This window comes from Hemicordylus capensis, chromosome 4 (genome assembly GCF_027244095.1).
Source record: "Hemicordylus capensis ecotype Gifberg chromosome 4, rHemCap1.1.pri, whole genome shotgun sequence".
Lineage (NCBI taxonomy): Eukaryota > Metazoa > Chordata > Lepidosauria > Squamata > Cordylidae > Hemicordylus > Hemicordylus capensis.
In genome coordinates this window covers 235,644,517-235,656,464 of record NC_069660.1, presented here as the reverse complement: position 1 = coordinate 235,656,464, position 11,948 = coordinate 235,644,517, and the positions used below count along the sequence as shown (strand labels likewise).

The following is an 11,948-nucleotide window of genomic DNA, read 5'->3' as shown; positions in this document are numbered from 1 at the left end:
CTCTCTGCTGCCCTACATCTCTTTGCAATTGGGAGGAGGAGATGGCTCAGGCTCAGGCTTTGTCTCCCCTTCCCCTTAATACTTCAACAGGTTTGTGCAAAAATAAGATACTAGTCTTGGGGAAGGGCGGGATGGGGAAGCGGATTACCACACGCCTGGCAGTCTGGTGCTTGTTTACTAAACAACTCACTCACCTTTCCAAGCCCCTCCTCATCTCCTAATCCACTTTAATCTATATGTCGAGTATGAGTAAGTGTGTGTGTCCATGCTTGTGTCTCTTGGAAAGCTATTATTTTTGAAAGCATGACTCTACACACATTAATCTAGAGGGGAGAATATGGATGAGGACATCATTGCCGTTTGGGCTCTTGCACAACAAGATTGGGGGAATTGGCTCCAGCCTCTGCTCCATTTCCCGTCGCCTGTTTGCTGCAGTCACTGCTGCCATGTGGACTTCAGAGCAAAGGTGGAGATTGGGGAGAGCAGAGCAGCGAAGTTGGAGGGTGGGAATATTACAGGCAACAGGGAAAGGCAGTGGCGGGGTGGGGGAGCAATAGATGTGGAGGTGGAGCAAATGGCATGGATGGAGGGCTCGGTCAAGACAGAGGGTCCCAGTGTTTCCGGGTTATTCTCAACCAGACTGGCACGGCGCCTTCTCTTCCCTTCCAACTGTCTGTTCATTCTCTCTCTCTCTCTCTCTCTCTCTCCCCTTTCCCCATCTCCCTTTTGCCTCCTTTGCTCCCACAGCACCTTCTTTTCCCTTCCAATTGTGTGTTCCTTCTCTCTCTCTCTCTCTCTCTCTCTCACCTTTCCCCATCTCCCTTTTGCCTACTTTGCTCCCTCTTCCTTCATATATTGTGTGATAGCCATTAATTTCTCACCCTGTCTTGTATAGTTTCATATTTTTGGTGCTGCAAGGGTTGCCAAATATTGTTGTTTGCACTGTGCTTCTGTTACCAAAGAGTTTAGGTTCCCAGACAGCAGCATGATCCTACATCCCTGCTTTTATTTCCATTTGTGTTCATTACTTCTGTGCATGCATAGCCTCTCAACAGTGATCTCTTTAAATTCCCTTTAACCTATCTGTGTATTAAATCAAATATCCTCTTGGTATTTTAATTATGCACGAACGTGGTACATTTGTATGTTACTAGGATGCTCAGTGTGTCAAGGTAATGTTGATGCTCTACCATTATACATGTAATAATAATAATAATAATAATAATAATAATAATAATAATAATATAGCAATGGAGTTTGGACTAGACAAGTGTGCTGCATTAATAATGAAAAGAAAGAAAAATAACAAAAACAGAAGGAATAGAACTGCCCAATGGAAGCAAGATCAAGAACTTGAAGAACATTACAAATACTTGGGCATTCTCCAGGCTGATAACACTGCACACACTGAAGTTAAAAGAAAAATTGGAAGTGAATACATCAGGAGAGTTAGAAAAATCCTCAAGTCCAAACTCAATGGCGGGAACACCATAAAAGCCATAAACACCTGGGCTATACCTGTTATCAGATACACTGCAGGAATAATAGACTGGACCCAAGCAGAGCTAGAGACGCTGGATCGTAAGACCAGGAAAATCATGACCATCAATCATGCTCTGCACCCCCACAGTGATGTCAATAGGCTATACCTCCCTCGCAGCTCAGGTGGAAGAGGAATGCTGCAAGTCCATCAAACAGTAGAGGAGGAGAAAAGAGGCCTTGAAGAATATATCAAGGACAGTGAAGAAGATGCACTTCAGATGGTCAATAACACGAAACTATTCAACACCAATGAAAGAAAGCAGGCCTACAAGAAAGAACAAGTCAAGAACCGAGCAGAAAAATGGAAAAATAAGCCACTGCATGGTCAATATTTGCACAATAGAAGTGGAAAATCAGACATCACCAAGACCTGGCAATGGCTTAAGAATGGTTACTTGAAGAAAGAAACAGAGGGTTTAATACTGGCTGCACAAGAACAGGCACTAAGAACAAATGCAATAAGAGCAAGAGTCGAAAAATCCACAACAAACAGCAAGTGCTGCCTTTGTAAAGAAACAGATGAAACAGTGGACCACCTAATCAGCTGTTGTAAAAAGATCGCACAGACTGACTATAAACAAAGGCATGACAAGGTAGCAGGGATTCTACACTGGAACATCTGCAAAAAATACAAGCTACCTGTAGCCAAACATTGGTGGGACCATAAAATTGAAAAAGTTGAAGAAAATGAAGATGTAAAAATATTATGGGACTTCCGACTACAGACAGACAAACATCTGCCACACAATACACCAGATATAACTGTAGTCGAGAAGAAAGAAAAACAAGTTACAATAATCGACATAGCAATACCAGGAGATAGCAGAATAGAAGAAAAAGAAATAGAAAAAATCACCAAATACAAAGATCTACAAACTGAAATTGAAAGGCTGTGGCAGAAAAAGACCAAAATAATCCCAGTGGTAATTGGCACCCTGGGTGCAGTTCCAAAAGCTTGAAGAGCAGCCCAACACCACAGGGGTCACAGAAATCACCATCAGCCAATTACAAAAAGCAGCTTTACTGGGAACAGCCTATATTCTGCGACGATATCTATAACAATTGACAATAAAATTCAGCCATCCCAGGTCCTTGGGAAGGACTCGATGTCTGGATAAAACAAACCAGTCAATAACACCTTTCTGACTGTGTAAACAAGAAATAATAATAATAATAATAATAATAATAATAATAATAATAGTAATAATAATAGTAATAATAATAGTAATAATTGTGTGGCAGATGTTTGTGTGTTTGTAGTCGAAAGTCCCATAATATTTTTATATCTTCATTTTCCACCACTTTTTCAATTTTATGGTCCCACCAATTTTTGGCTACAGGTAGCTCGTATTTTTTGCAGATGTTCCAGTGTATCATCCCTGCTACCTTGTCATGACTTTGTTTGTAGTCCGTCTGTGCGATCTTTTTACAACAGCTGATTAGGTGGTCCACTGTTTCATCTGCTTCTTTACAAAGGCAGCACTTGCTGTTTGTTGTGGATTTTTTGACTTTTGCTCTTATTGCATTTGTTCTTAGTGCCTGTTCTTGCACAGCCAGTATTAAACCCTCTGTTTCTTTCTTCAAGTAACCATTCTTAAGCCATTGCCAGGTCTTGGTGATGTCTGATTTTCCACTTCTATTGTGCAAATATTGACCATGCAGGGGCTTATTTTTCCATTTTTCTGCTCGGTTCTTGACTTGTTCTTTCTTGTAGGCCTGCTTTCTTTCATTGGTGTTGAATAGTTTCGCGTTATTGGCCATCTGAAGTGCATCTTCTTCACTGTCCTTGATATATTCTTCAAGGCCTCTTTTCTCCTCCTCTACTGTTTGATGGACTTGCAGCATTCCTCTTCCACCTGACCTTGAAGAGCACCTCAACACCATAGGGGCCACAGAAATCACCATCAGCAAATTACAAAAAGCAGCTTTACTGGGAACAGCCTATATTCTGTGACAATATCTATAACAATTGACAATAAAATTCAGGCATCCCAGGTATTTGGGAAGGACTCGATGTCTGGATAAAACAAACCAGTCAATAACACCTGTCTGACTGTGTAAACAAGAAATATTTTATATATATATATATATATATATATAGAGAGAGAGAGAGAGAGAGAGAGAGAGAGAGAGAAAACTCATTACATTCCTATAGAATAAAGCATTCTTCATTTCAGATGCAGTTTTGTGAAAGTATCTAATAGTTTAAATCCAATGTTATTTTAAGACTATACTGCAAATGTATGACTGGGAGGCTATTTCAAGAAATATTTATTAAGAAAATTGGTTCAGAGATGGTTGTATTATTTTGATCTGCTGTTGTTTACACCTTGTAACTGTAGTCTTCTGTCCTCTGTTAATCTGCTACACTATATTACACGTGCCCTGAATGTTCTTCTGCAGCAGAGACATGGGGCCAGAAGAAGGAGAGGAAGGCAGCAAGGGGCCCATTTTAAAATCTTGTCCCACTCCAACCTTGGTACGCCCCTGTCAACCTCTCCTACTGTGTGCATAACCTGCAATGAAGCCAAGGTCTACACATAGTAATGTGAGAGAAGCTTAAATGTGTATGCCCAAGTTCTGTGCATGGTGGGGGAGGGTGCATACTCAAGGCTAATTCCTGCACTTTGTGAATAATCTACATGCTGGTGTCATATGTGAAACATCCCTCAGAAATAAATACTATGGAATACTTGGGGTGCTACATATCAAACAGTTCTGTGTTCTATGAACTGCAGTTCACTGTTATTTTGTCATCTATTTTTGAAGTTGTGGGGGCTATGTCTACCTTGGCTTTTGACAGCAGAACAATTTCTTAAATGTGCTTCGCAGTTCTGGGCTTCGAAATGCATAAATCATTGGGTCAATAACAGCATTGCACATGATCAGTGTCCCATTCACATGAAAAATGGACCTGTAGCAAACACAGTAAGGGTTTAGTGGACAAAACTGCATTAGAAGCATATGAAGGACAAAGGGAGCCCAACAGCAGAGGAAAACTCCAAACAATACAGTCAAAGTAATGGTCCCTTTCATGTTAGCTCTCTGGTGAACAGTACTTGTAGGCAGCAAAGCAATCTTTCTGGCATGAGAGCGTGCCAGCAGGAAGATATGTATATAAAGGCAGAGGATAAAAATGAGCATAAAACCAAACAGAACAGAAAAGGAAACCACAGTAGCTGTTTCATGGGAGTAAATGACCATTACTATACCACTCCCAGCACATAATAGCCAAATCACTGCCAGGATAATTAAAGCACGCTTCAGCGTCATGATGTTATGGTACTGCAGTGCATAGAAGATGGTTATATATCGATCAGCTGCAATGGCTAACAGACTGAAAATCGATCCTAGTAAAGATAAGATAAACATGAAATCTGTAATATCATCCATTATCTTTTCCAAATCTCCTTTACATGTCAAGTATTTCATTTTGCAGAAGATGATGACCAAGATATTTTCCATCGTTTTGGAGAAGCTTCCTAGCATGTCTGAAACTGCTAAGCTGCAAATGAAAATGTACATGGGTGAATGCAGAGTCTTGTTCCTCCCCACTGCCATGAGCACAAGCAAGTTTTCCAGTATTCCCAGAATGGCAACGGTGAAGAAGATTTCTTCTGGCACAACAATGCGTTCACAGTCAGAGATGTTCACTGCAGGTTCACTGAGATTTTCAGATGCATGAATATTTGTCTGCCCCAGTAGCGGTATTATTTCAGAGGTTCGGTTGGGCCTCATCTTTTCAACCTTTGGGGAAAATATATATAATTGTTAATCACTCTTATTTTGACCTGTTAAAGCAGTAACTTTGATGAGCTGAGGATCTTTCCATGGTGAATAATTCCATTTTTATTAGTATTTATTGCATTTATATCTAGGGATGTTCACGGAGCTGGCTGGCCTGGTTTGGTTCGAAGCCAGACCGACCTTGAACCCAACCAGGCCAGTTCAATCTGGCACCCCCTCGAAACGCCCCCCCGGTTCAGTTTGATGGGGGGGGGGTTCGCGATCTTAAAATTATTTTTTAATTTTTAATTTACCTTTTACTCCCCTCAGAGGAGTTCCTGGAGGTGGCGGGGTTTGTGTGTGTCGGCTGAGGTTCCCCCTCTTCCCACCAGCCTTCTAAATCACCCCCTCGCCCGGTTCGGGCGCTCTTCGGCTGGTTTTCAGCCTTTGCCCGGTGGCCATGTTGGGGGCTGGGAACCTGCGTATATGGCCTCTGCGTGACACTTCTGTTCTCCCTCCTCCATTTTCACACAGGCACCAGGAGACATATTTTAAAGGGAGAACATTCTGCGAATAAAAAAGTTCTGAACTTTTTTTTTAAGAAGCTGGACTGAGGAAGTTATTTAAATCTCTCTAGGAAAGGAGTTCTATAACTGTGGGGACACTTTGGAGAAGGCCCTGTTCCTGATACCTGTCAAATAGACCTCAGTTAATGGCAAGCCAAAGAGTAGGACCTGGGTAGCAGATCTTGATGGCCAGGCACGGTACAAAGGGAGTAAGTGCTCCCTAAAGAGCTATCTTGTTTTAAAATAGTAAAGGGCCTTAAAGCTTAAAACAAGAACGTTGAATTGAGTCTGGAAGCAGTCAATGGAGTTAGCAGCACAGGACAGATATATAGTAATCTTCTGGCTTGCCCCCACTAATAGCAGTAACTTTCTGAACCAGCTGAAGCTTCCAAATTGTTTTCAAAGGCAGCCCCAAGTTTGGGTTTAACAACAGTCTGGGGAAAAATGTCTTCCCTTTTTAATTTGACAATGGAACCAATTACTTAGGTTGTGGGGTGGGCTCTCCTTCGTTGAGGGCTCTTTCATGTTCAAGCAGAGGTTGGACAGTTGTCTATAGGGAATGCTCAATCTCTGGATTTCATTGATCATGCAGGGGGTTGGATGAAGGTGCGTACAAGGCTCACTCCAATGTTTAAAATAAACACATGTACTTTTATACATTTAGTTCAGGGATAAAACCATCAGGAATTCTCACTCCCCCAAAATCACATTTAACAAACTGGAAAAAAGCCCCCATCAGTAGGAAAACAACAGGAAGGAAATCACAACACATCCACCCCATCCCAGAACCCCCCAAAACAGAACAGAACACATTACTGGCAAAAAAATAGCTTTTAAAGGAGGAAACCATGAGGATTTCTTACCCCTGAAACACATTTGACATTAAAAAATTGGAAATATATCCCCTTTCAGCAGGAAATGAATGCTAGACTTCTGATTCACCCCGCCAACAACAACAACAACAACAAACAAAACTTCACTGTACTAAATAAAAGTTGAGTAGGGAAGAAAAAATGGAAACCAGAACTCACAGTTCTTCTGGAGGATTGCTGAAAAGGTTAAAGAAAGGCTGCTTCACATCTGGGGTACTGTTGCCCCTTATTTCTCTCTCTTCCATTCATTCATTTGCTCATATAAACACGGCACAGTCAATCTTTTCCTCCTCTCTATGTTTGCTGAACTCGGCTCAGATCACTCTAAACTGATCAGCTGCTGAGTCAAATTGAATTCAGACTACACTCAGCACAGAGCTCAAGGCAGAGCACAAACAGGAGGTCAATCCTAGGCAGCCAATGGGCTGGCAGGCAGCCCCATGTCATGACTCCAGGTCTGGAGACACCCTCCCCACCACAGGAGACAAGTCAGAGAGCTCAGGGGACAAGACAGATTGGAAGTCAACCAGAATCCAGACACCTGGTGATCCCTTGCCACCAACACCCTCCACACTGGGAAAGCCAGGGGAACCGGAGCCAGTGCTCTCATCTCAACCCAAAGACACAACCTGCCTGAGACTTCCAACATGTGAAGTCCCCTGATGGCCTGCAAGTTGTAGCAGAGCCCCCACCAACATCACTGGAGCCAGTGCTTGAGCAATCAAGGAAAGGAAAGGAAAGGTTGTGCCATCGAGTTGAGTCGGTATCGGTGTCGACTCCTGGCGAACACAGAGCCAAGAGGTAGAATAGAGGAGTGGTTTTCCATTGCCTTCTCCTGTGCAGTATGAGACGATGCCTTTCAGCACCTTCCTGTATCGCTGCTGCCCAGTATAGGATTTTCCCATATTCTGGGAAACAAACCAGTGGGGATTTGAACCAACAGCCTCCTGCTCTCTAGGCAGGTTGCTTCCCCACTTAAAGAGCAAAAACTTTCTCAGGAAAGGGGCAGGGTCAAGCAACTTTAAAAGCCAACAGCCTGCTGCTAGATTTTGGAGAAGCAACATTAGCCCTTTCCAGACATTATTGCCTGAAGTCCTGCTCACGCTTATAGCGCTGGAAGTGAATAGAAAGTCCCACCCTGGTGTTGTCACTCACCTCCTCCAGCCAGCTGCCCATGGCTCTGGCGCTGTTTGTGTAAAGGGGGAAGCACCATAACTGTGATGGCCAGCATTTCTGTGAGTGGCAGCCTGGATTTTTCAAGGCTTTACACAAAGAGTGCCATGACCACAAGAGGTCAGCTGGAGTTGGTGAGTGACAGTGCTAGGGTGGGACTTCCTACCCATTTTCGGTGCTGTAAGCATGAATTGGGATTCAGACAATAACATCTGCAGAGGAGTAGTCTTATGTTGCAGTACCTGGCCATGCTACTTTGTCTGTCTGTGGCTTTGACTCCTGCGGCTGTTGTTGCTCTCATGGAGACCTTGACTCAGCCTGAAACAGGATACTCTGGAAGCTGGGCAAAGGCAATGATTGGAAGAGATGCTCTCTACCTTCTCTGAGAAGGCAGAGACACTTCCCATTTCTTTGATTTGTTTTGCTGTCAGGTTGCCACCTTCCTTGCTCCCTCCTCCTTGTGTCTATGCTTGACTCCGTCAAGCAATCAATAGAAAGAGGAAGAGCCAGGGGGAGGAGGTATAGCTGAAGGTGGTGGCAGCATCAGTGGCAGTGACAGGAGTATATTCTGCCCTTCCCAAGGTGCCGCCTGAGGTGATTCCTTATTTTGCCTCATGGTGGATCCACCTCTGTGCATAGAACTGCAGAATTGAGTTCAAAGAGGGTGGATAAATATATCTCATTTTTCCTGGCAAGCCTTTAGTGCTTCAGGAGTTTGCCTTTATTAATTCTGGTACTTAGAAGGCTAACGATATTATAAGAAACAAATTAGATGAATGAATAGTGGAGCTGCTACAGACACTAATAAAGTATTTACTGCCATACAAACCTCCTGTGTTCCTTGTTTATATATTGCTGAATATCAGCTTTGTAAATATTGATGCATACGATGTAGGGATGCCATCTGGCTGTTCTTTTAAAAATCCTGCCTTAGGAGCAAACTACACAGTATGTGCAAACTTATGTAATGAAACCCTGATGACCAGTTTTTAGGAACAAAAGCAGCTTTTCGGGGGGCAGGGGCAGCTTTTTGCACCAAAAAATGGCAAGGAAAAGGGTGCTCAGCCCTTTTGCTACCCACCATTTTTCCAGGCAACTCTCCAGTTGCACATCATTACAATTCCTTGCGGAGAAAAGCAACTTGGCAGTGGGGGAGATGCAGTAGAGAATGGCAGGCAAGGGAAGGGTTAAGTAATCTCCCCCACCCCAGCCTTTTCTCTATGCAAAAATGCCCCTTTGTGAAAGCTAATACATGCACATAAGAAAATGTTTGCTGGATGAGATGGATATTTCTAACAGTTTCCCACCCAGATACTTCTGGGAACTCAGAAATAAGACACAATGGCCACCTTCCTTGTTTTCCACCATCATCTGAGGTTCACCGCCTCTGAACAAAGTTTCATTTACTTATCATGAGATGATTACACATACATCTCAACTGGACCATGTTTAATAGCTGTTGTTAGATCCGTCCTCCATGACTTTATCTAAAAAAAAAAAGGTTTTTAAGGGCAGATCTCACTAGGGTGGGAAGCTCTGTGATGGTTTGAATTTTTTTTTAGTACTGGCTGTTAGATTTACTTATTGTCAGGGGTATAGCTATAATTGAAGAGATGGGTTCAAAGAACCTGGGCCTCCAGCTCCTGAAGACCTCCCAGCTCAACCCCTCCCTGTCTTCTACATTATCTCTCTCACTCCAAGGGGCCACCGGGGAGAGGGGCGAACATGGCTCCCTCTCCCCTAGCTACGCCCCTGATTATTGTGTTATTAATATGTGTTAATAACCCAATAATCAGTGTCCTGCTAACTTGGCAGAGGCACCTTTTTAATGTGGTAATTCTCTTTATTTAGCAGGCGGAGAGTAACTGGCCCTATCCACCTCCAGCACAGTACCTCCAGTGACTGTTGCTGGTGTCTATCTTATGTTTATTTTTAGATTCTGAGCCCTTTGGGGACAGGGATCCATCTTTTTATTTATTTGTTTGTTATTTCTCTAATGTAAACAACTTTGGAAACGTTGGTTGAAAAGCGGTATATAAATAGTTGTTGTTGTTTAAAAGTTATGTTTATAGCAATGTATAAATGAATCTTTGCAGGAGGTTGATTGACAACAGAAGCAGATATATGGACCCCTTCAGGAAGGATAAGGAAACTCTGCTTGGAATGCAGGAGGGAGCAGAGGGAGAGAGGTGACAGTTAAGAATCAGTTGGGTGACAGTGAGGCTACTCACACACAGCCTAATCTAGGCTAGGGAAGCCCAAGCTGGGTTAGGCTGCGTGTGAGAATCGCTGGGATCGGGCCCAGTCCTGGGAAGCAGTAGCACTGCCTAGCCTGGTTTAGTAGCCCAGCTTTTTAAGGGAGTGCAAGCGCTCCCTTAACCCAGGCTCTGTGGCTACAGAGATGGGCGCCTAGAGCACTCATCTCCTGGGGGACTCCCCCAATGCCCCGTGCTCAGCACACAGTGCATTGTATGATATGTGGAGGCTGGGACAGGGACCGCTTGTCTGGGAGCATGCTCTGTGTTCTCAGCAACATTCCTGCAGTCGTCTGGGGGGAAGGTGAGTGAAGCGCAGCCTTCCCCCTGCCCCCCTCCCCTCCCCTGACCTCAGCTAGTCAGATGGTGAAGAGGGGAGAAGGTGAGCCAGAGACTTGGAGAGAGAAGGGTTTTGAACAGGAGATATTTCTCTGGTGAAAAGAGACGTGGGGCTAGCTGGAGGCAGAGGAGAATCTGTTCTCCATTTGAAATCCAGTGCCTGTTCAGGGGAAGACTCAAAAGTGCTAAGCAGGGAGATTCAGCAGAAACTCTGTATCCAAGCAAGGCAGCTGAACCCCAGAGTGAAGAAAGACTGTTAACATCTCGGTAAGCTATGACAGCACTTTGAAACCGCTACGCTTATGCACCTCGAGAACTTGTAACAATTACACTTAAGGCACATTTGTCAAACAATAAATTGATTATTTAGTTTTATCAAGCGTGTTTTGCTTCTTCTCCCACCTCACCTGAAGAGAGACCCCCCACACAAAGAGGGAGGAGGTGGTCTCAAATCCTGCCTAATCAGATTTGAGTGGTGGTAGCAAAGCACCCTCCTTCAATGTTTTTAAAAAACATCTTAAAATACACCTTTTAAAGGAGGTTTTTTAATGCTCCTTTTAAAATGTTATATCTGGTAGGTTCTTTAGCTTTTCATAATTTTCAGTTTTTAGTTTTTAAAATAACCTTTAATTTGAACCTAATAATGATTGTGGTTTTTAATCTGACAACCTTTTTGTTTAATTTAGTTAATTCTATTACTTTTATTGTATCTTGTATGTATCTTATTGTTATGAGCCACTCCGAGCAGTAGTGCACTGGAAGGGCGGGGTATAAATATTGTAAATTAAAAATAAAATAAAATAAAATAAAATAATAATAATAATAATGCCCTTATGGACCTGAGAAAGGCCTCGTACTGCCTGGGAAACCCATAAGCATAGTTTGTCCTGGGAAAGTGTGTGTGTGTGTGTGGGGGGTGTCACTGCTAGGATGGTAATTTCTGTTCACTTCGTATTTGTATTTCATTTTTCTTTTTCTTTCTTTTAAAAACCACAAACAATGGTCAATGGGGAAAAAACTGCTTTAGACTCAGTGTACAGAATTAGGGATTGTCTTCCCAGAAAATTTATTTGTTTGTTTGTTTATTTATTGTTAAATTTATATACCGCCTTTTATTAAAAACAATCACAAGGCAGTTCATTACAAACAATCACAAATTTCCCACAAATCTCACAGTTCTTCTTGAGTAAAATCTCTTCAGGATCGTGTTGATATCAGAACTTTACTGCTGTCTACTGAAATAGTTTAATGGAACATTATGCCTTAAGCCATGTTGCTCTCTGAGCTTTCTGAGATAAAACCTTCTGCTTCACACTCTCTGAATTGTGCCCTTTTTTAACCATATATGGTAACTCATACTCTGTGGATGCCCCCCTAGAGGAAAAACCTCCACATTCTTTGAACCCCAACTGTTGTAAAGGTTGGAAGCCTTTGAGCCCTTTTCTCCTCCTCCTCCTCCTCCTCCTTTCCTCCAG

General features: G+C 42.8%; 1 protein-coding gene across 5 annotated transcripts in view; it reads right to left on the bottom strand.

The window, feature by feature from the left end:
- Positions 1-3,670: 3,670 nt before the first annotated feature.
- The window catches only part of MC2R (melanocortin 2 receptor), a 43,879-nt gene continuing 35,601 nt past the window's right edge, over positions 3,671-11,948 (bottom strand). For all 5 annotated transcript variants that reach the window (XM_053248373.1, XM_053248371.1, XM_053248372.1 and 2 more), the window contains one exon: positions 3,671-5,289. In XM_053248373.1, coding sequence (XP_053104348.1) covers positions 4,327-5,280 — 954 coding nt within the window. In that variant the 5' untranslated portion in view covers positions 5,281-5,289 and the 3' untranslated portion in view covers positions 3,671-4,326. The remainder of the gene's footprint in view (positions 5,290-11,948) is intronic.